The sequence below is a fragment of the Octopus bimaculoides genome, chromosome 9 (assembly GCF_001194135.2).
Source record: "Octopus bimaculoides isolate UCB-OBI-ISO-001 chromosome 9, ASM119413v2, whole genome shotgun sequence".
NCBI lineage: Eukaryota > Metazoa > Mollusca > Cephalopoda > Octopoda > Octopodidae > Octopus > Octopus bimaculoides.
In genome coordinates this window covers 36,486,029-36,493,078 of record NC_068989.1, presented here as the reverse complement: position 1 = coordinate 36,493,078, position 7,050 = coordinate 36,486,029, and the positions used below count along the sequence as shown (strand labels likewise).

Here is a 7,050-nt window from a genome sequence, read left to right as displayed (position 1 = left end):
TATATATATATATATATATATATATATATATATATATATATATATTTATGCCTAGTGGTACATGCCTGTATAAAAATATAATTTCAGTCTCTATTTTACTACTCTTGTGCACAAGTAAAGTTTATCTTCTCTTTTAGCCTATAATTAATCCTACTATACTACTATGCCTAGTATATATAGAGTATTTGTTTAGAATTCCTACCTACTATATACGTATTTGTATTATTATATATGTATTTGTATTATACATCATGTATGTATATGTATTATGTTATGAATGTAGTGATATACTTGTGTAAATTGCAGGTCACCTTGGAGCAATATGTATGACCCACCATTGGATGATGGTACTTTACCATCAGATCGATTGAGAAAGCTAGAAATAAAAGCCAATGCTGCTTTTGATCAATATAGAGAAATGTAAGTTACTCACTTCCCTTGATTAGTTTCTGTTATGTAATATACAGTAGTATTATTGTAACTTTGTAAGGCTGTGAGCTAGCAGAATCATTAGCATGTTGGACAAAATTGCTCAGCTGCTTTGTTTGTCTTTACATTCTGAGTTCAAATTTCACCGAGGTCAGCTTTGCTTTTTATTCTTTCGGGGTCAGTAAAATATGTACCAGTTGAGTACTGGGGTTGATGTAATACACTAGGCCCTTCTCTGCAGACTTTGGGTCTTGTGCCTATAGTGGAAAAAATTGATAACAACTTGTAACAACTAACAGTGTATGTAATTTATCAATTTCATTTTTTAAATTTCCTTTTAAAGCTTTGAAAATGCAATAACTGACTGGTTTGGTATTATAACCCAATATCTCTGACTGCAGATTACGCTACTATAAGAAATCTTAGGTGCACCTCTGCACAGTTCAGAACTACATGAATTCATTGTTTCCTACACATAAATATAATCTTTTACTCCTTTTTATTGGTTTCAGTCATTGAGCTGCAATCATATTTATGAGCCACCTTCAGGTGTTGATCATATTGACTTCAGGACTTATTTTCAAGTGTAGCACTTATTTATCTGTCCTTTGCTGAACTGCCAAGGTGCAGAATACTAGTTTGTAAACACATACACATGCATACTATGGGATTCTATGCTGTTGCCATCTACCAAACTTTACTCCAAGGCTATAGCAGAAGACACTTTTCTAGGATACATCTCAATGGGATCGAAACCAAAACCATGCACTTCCAAAGTGAACTTTTTAATCTGATAGCCATGCTCCCTTTTATGACAGTAATTTCAAAAGTTTTTCTGCGAGTGCACAAGCCAGCTGGGAACTGAAGCAGATTACTATGGCTGGATGCCCTTCCTGTTGCCAGCCTTCACCTGCTTCCAAATGAAGTAGTATTTCCCCATGGTCATACATATTTTCATAGAAGATTGGAAATGGACACTGCTTCTATGATGTTGATGCTCATTTACAACTATTACATGGCATCGAGATAATTAGACACAAGTGCATACATACATAAAATGAATGTAAATAGCTAGGCACAATGGAAAAATTGATAAAAAGGAAATAGAAACAGGAAAGGAAAAATTAATATAAACAGCTAGATGCAATCTGATACCAGTAATGAAGGGTAAAGGCCTCCTTCGGTCATTAATGACCATGGGATTGCATCTAGAAAATTACCACCTGAGGTACAAGTCAGGGCAAGGTTGTCTATGGAAGACCAGCTGTTGGCCATGCATAGTGAAAAGGTTAAATTTTCATATGTGGGTATAAAGAAATTAAGTTTCCATATTTGGAAATAAAGGAATTAAATTTCATCTAGTCTCCTAAATATTTTGGAACTATAGGATAAGTAGTTTATTCAATATAGATGTTGCATTACTTTCTTCTATTTGAATCATTCCCATTAAGATCTTTAAGAACGATGTTCTGGTTAAAGTTTTGAATATGTCCTTAAAGTCTAGGACAGAAGTGGTGTGGCTTTATTTCAAATGGACTAGCAATGAACTTATATTGATGCGACCGTAGGTGGGCTAAATCTGCTCATTGTTGTTCACTTAGATGGGTAAAACAAGTGATATTAAGATGAATTGGTTATGTTTAAAGTTAGACCTTTGTTGTACCTGTTTGGAGTGTTTGTAACACTCTAATGAAATCTCCAAAAGAAGTAAGCCACGGAGGGTTGAAATAGGCTAGTTTGTTCAGATTATAGCAAATTAGCTCTCCCATACACATGAAACAGCAATGTATAAGAGCAGAGAAAGATGTGCTGTTCTGCAAACATATCCACTCCTTGCTCATATATATTGTAGTTGTTTATCTGGTTCTGATTTTTCCTTCTTTTGTTTCTTTCAAAGATTGATTCCGTTTATTTCTGTAAATTTTGTTTTATGGCTAACTCAGAGAAAGGTAGCACATATATCCTTTTGCAGGATGTCTCAGACAGGTCCTGGTACTTATTCTATCAATTCCTTTTGCTGAACCTCAAAGTTCTGGGGTGTAAGCACACCAACACCAGTTGTCAAGTGGTGGTGGACTAACAAAGAGATGCAGACACTGTTTTTTTGTTGTTTTTTGTTTTTTTTTTCAGTTTCTGTCTACCAAATCTACTCATAAGACTTTGATTGACCCAAGGCTATAGAAGACACTTGCCCAAGGTGTCACACAGTAGAACTGAACCCAGAACCATGTGGTTGGGAGATAAGCTTCTTCTCACACAGCCTCGCCTCCTTTTCCAATATGCCTCTATTTTTAAGTCAGTTGGAGGAGATTTAGCTGCTTTTTCTTTATTTTCTTCTAACCTTATCAGCATTACTTGACTCATTTACCATATTTTCTATCCATTGACATTTTCCTAATTCCCTTTGGAACAAATGATTCAGTCTTAGCTAAATGTAGTTTCAGTTTTCAACAGTATGTAATATGTTATCAGGTATGTTGAACATGTGTTCCTTTTTATCTAGTGCTGGTCCTCTGGTTTCTGATAACATTATTTACATTTTAAAGATTAAACTCTTAAATATATTTACTGAATAATCTGTTTTTCCCCTCCTCCCTTTTTAAATTTATGAGAGAGCCCATTAGTGATTATATACATATACCATCCTTATCATTTTAAAGTTCACTTTTTCCATGTTTGTATGGGTCAGACAGAATTTGTTGAGGCAGATTTTCTCTGGCCGAATGCCTTTCCTCTCATCAACTGTCGCTTGTTTCCAAGCAAAGAAATATTTCCTTACTGCCAGACATATTTTTCACACAAGACTAGAAATGAACAGCATCACTTGTATGAAGGTGATGCTCATTTACAACTCTCACGAGGTCAAGACAAAGGTATGCACAAACACACATATACGGGACAGACTACTTTCAGTTTCTGACTACCAAGTCAACTTTGCAAGACCTGGTTGGCCTGAAGCTATACTAGAAGACAGTTACCCAAGGCATCATGCTGTGGGACTGAACCTGAGACCACATGACTGGGAAGCAAGCTTCTTAACCACACAACCACTTCCATGTCTATCCTGTCTATCTATGTGTATGTAAGTGTGACTGTGTGGTTGAGTAGTTTGCTTTCCAACCACATGGTTTCAGTTTGAGGCCCACTGTGTGGTACCTTGGGCCAACCAAAAGCCTTGTAAATGGACATGCCAGATGTAAACTGAACGAAGCTGGGTGTGTGTGTGTATCATTCATTCCCATGAAAGCATCTCAAAAAACATCACCTTGGAAACATGAGAGTTGACGACAGAAATCCCATTTGACCCATGCAAATATGGAAAAGTGGACATTAAAATATGTGTGTGTACACATGCACACACACTTCCTGTCACCAACTCTAACTTGTTTCCAGGCAAGGCAATATGGTAATATTTCCCCATGGCTGGACACCTTTTTCATGGTAGACTGGAAATGAACTACATTGTTTGTTTGATGGTGATGTTCATATTCAATTTTCATGTGATGTCAAAGCAAAGGTGTGTGTACACACACACACACACACACACACACACTGGGCTACTTCTAGTTTCTGTCTACCAAATCTACTCGCAAGGCTTTGGTTGGTTTGGGGCTCTAGTTGAAGACACTTGCTCAGTGTGCCACACATGGGGCTGAACCCTAGACCACATAGTTGAGAAGCAAGTTTCTTAAGCACCTAGCCATGCATGTTTCTATGTGGTATTATAGAGTAAAATTAAGAGTTGATTAATGGCAGTTATATTTGGAAATACAATTGATTTTTCTAAATCCAGTTTTATTAACTTAGTAATTGACTTAATCATCTTTAATTGATTAAAAAACAAATGAAAGGGAGTCTTTTTGTGATTTATTTTCAGAAAACCCCAATTTTTCATTGTTTGTTCATTGGTTTGTAATTTTGTTTAACCCTTCAGCATTTAAACTCTCCAGATTTGTCCTCTCATACATACCCTACAATGCCATTGTAAAAAATAGTCACATCAAGATTTTGAAGCTACAAGACAATGTCTGATTAATTCAAAACAATATAAAGAAACAAGCATTACATTTGATAGAGTAATCTGAATGCTAAACGGTTCATTTTATTTTTTACATGCTGATTTCACAACAGAGTAAGATCTTATTGAATATATATAATTTGTTTGGTAAAATTTTGAGAATGGAGAAGAGGAAGCTATTGAAAGATAAAGAAAAACACATTCTACTTCATTCTTGAATATGTCTTGGCACTATTGTCTAAGTTTTTGGAAACACTATAAATAAAATTACTTCCGTAGATGTGTACGTGAGAACATTGGACATCCAAGCCTAGAACTCAAATGTTTAACTGAAAGCTTCTTAACGTTTTTATATTTTTACTAAGACTTATTTAGATGCTAGTTGTATCTTGTAATTTACTGCCACATTCTTACTAACAATGAAGTCTATGTTCTTGGACATTCTTACATTGGCAACACTGTTTCAGCATAAATCTTTCAACAGAGAAAGGCTTGGTGCATAGTTGACCTTGGCTTACTTTCTTTTCCTGTTACTTCCTACAACAATTAAATGGGATGTAGAGTTAGTAATTGCTTTTCACTGGTTTCATCTGCCTAAACCAATGTGAAGGCAACTCTGCTGTAACCGCATCTACTAGAAATAACTGCCAATTCTTTAGATTTTGCTCTAACTTATGAAAGAAACGCATTCACTAAGGTGGACCTAGGTAGTCTTAAAAATTTGAAATGGTCTCGGTTAGATTGCTCTTAATCATAAGTCTGCTCAATCAGGGTTGACTGAAACAACAACTGGCTGAATCCTGAGAAAATATATTCAGATTGAAAGTGTTTAGAATTGATTTAAACTTATTTGGTTCTCAATCAATTGATAAAGCAACAATGAATCTTCAATATTTCTACATTTGTCATTTCTTGTGTTTTCCTACATATCTCTTGTAAGAATTTCAGTTTTTAAAGTTCAGATTCTCTTGTTTTGTGTCCTCTTTTCACCAGCCAAGTTATTTTCCTCTGTCATATATTTATAAGGCTGCTGATTATTTCACTTATTGTTTTACTGGTTTAGAGGACAGCAACTGTGCTGCAACTACTGTTTTGAAGGGTTTTCAATCAAGTAGTACTTATTTTACTGACCTTGTAAGTGAGAAAGCAAAGTTGACTTGGATGTAGAGGAACACAACCAGGACAAGGTATTTTGTTCATATCAACCCTTGCTTATAGGCAGAAATCATAATTGTTTCAATTTTCACTTTGTGGTTGCATGGATGAAATTTCCCCATGGCCAAGCATGTTTTCTCAGAAAATTGGAAATGAACGACACTGCTTGTGTGATAGTGGCATTCATTTAGTTATCTTGTGATGTCAATATAAGGAGACACGTATGTACGTACATACATGCGTGCACACACACAGTTATACATGCATTTATATACACATGATGGGCTTCTTTCAGTTTCTGTTGACCAATTCTACTCACAAGGTTTTGGTTAGTCTGGGGCTACAGTAGAAGATATCTTCCCAAGGTATAACGTAGTGGTACTGAACCCAAAACCATAAGAAGCAAACTTTTTAACCACACAGACATTACTGTACCTGTAATCTGCAAATACATTCAATAAAATTCCATTCACACCTCAGTATATACTCAAACATCTTTCCTTGATTATAATTTTGTAGGTATTTTGAGGGTGGTGTTTCTTCCGTCTATCTCTGGGATTTGGATCATGGCTTTGCTGGTGTTGTTTTGATCAAGAAGGCTGGTGATGGCTCAAAGAAGATCAAAGGTTGCTGGGATTCAATACATGTGATGGAAGTTCAGGTATGTTCTAAATATTTACATTTTCTTTATACCAGATTTTGATATAGACTATTGTAAGCTTTAGTTCATTTATTAAATTTTTTTTTGGTGTGAGTGTGTATATGTATCCTTGTTTTGTCCACTTTCCATGCTGGCATGGGTTGGATCAGTCATTATAGTTAGGGTCTGTATAATAGATGGGTACTATTCTCTTTAACCCCTTCTTGCTAGGGTTTCATTTCTCGTTTGGTTTCTACACTTGGATGCCCTCACACCAACTAATTCAGAGTGTATAAAGTCCTCTTTTTTTCCCCATGACACCAGCAATAGCACATATATATATATAATATGGCAATAATGGTTTCCTTCCAGCCTTTCCTAAAGGAAGGGTCAGGAAGAAAGGATTTGTAGGAATTTGTCAAGTTTTATGTAGAAGACATTCCAAATGGCCAGTGTCGACTGTTCTGTATTTTATTTGTTCAAATATTTCTTGATTGTGTTCTAAAATTATATCAGGAATTGTCATGAAAATTAGTAAACCCAGTACTAAAATAAACCAGAATACTGTATTCTTAGAATATTTATTTATTTAATTCTTGTAAAGCTTTTCTGGTCTGAATGTGTTTGAAAATAACTTAATATTCTATTGTGAACTATTACATGTCATGAAAAAATGAACAGTAATGTTTCATCATGAGAGCTGATTTTGTGCTTTAATATATAAAGATTACAGAAACAAAGTTTCTCTCTCTGACTTGTGGTTCTTCATGCTTTTTGTTTTCTTTTTTTTATATTCTTTTTTCTTGGC

At 35.1% G+C, this 7,050-nt stretch overlaps 1 protein-coding gene across 1 annotated transcript in view; it reads left to right on the top strand.

Moving 5' to 3' along the window:
• The window catches only part of LOC106871873 (F-actin-capping protein subunit beta), a 78,681-nt gene that overhangs the window by 62,818 nt on the left and 8,813 nt on the right, over nt 1–7,050 (top strand). Inside the window, exons 4-5 of the mRNA XM_014918613.2 lie at nt 307–420; nt 6,122–6,263. Coding sequence (XP_014774099.1) covers nt 307–420; nt 6,122–6,263 — 256 coding nt within the window. The remainder of the gene's footprint in view (nt 1–306; nt 421–6,121; nt 6,264–7,050) is intronic.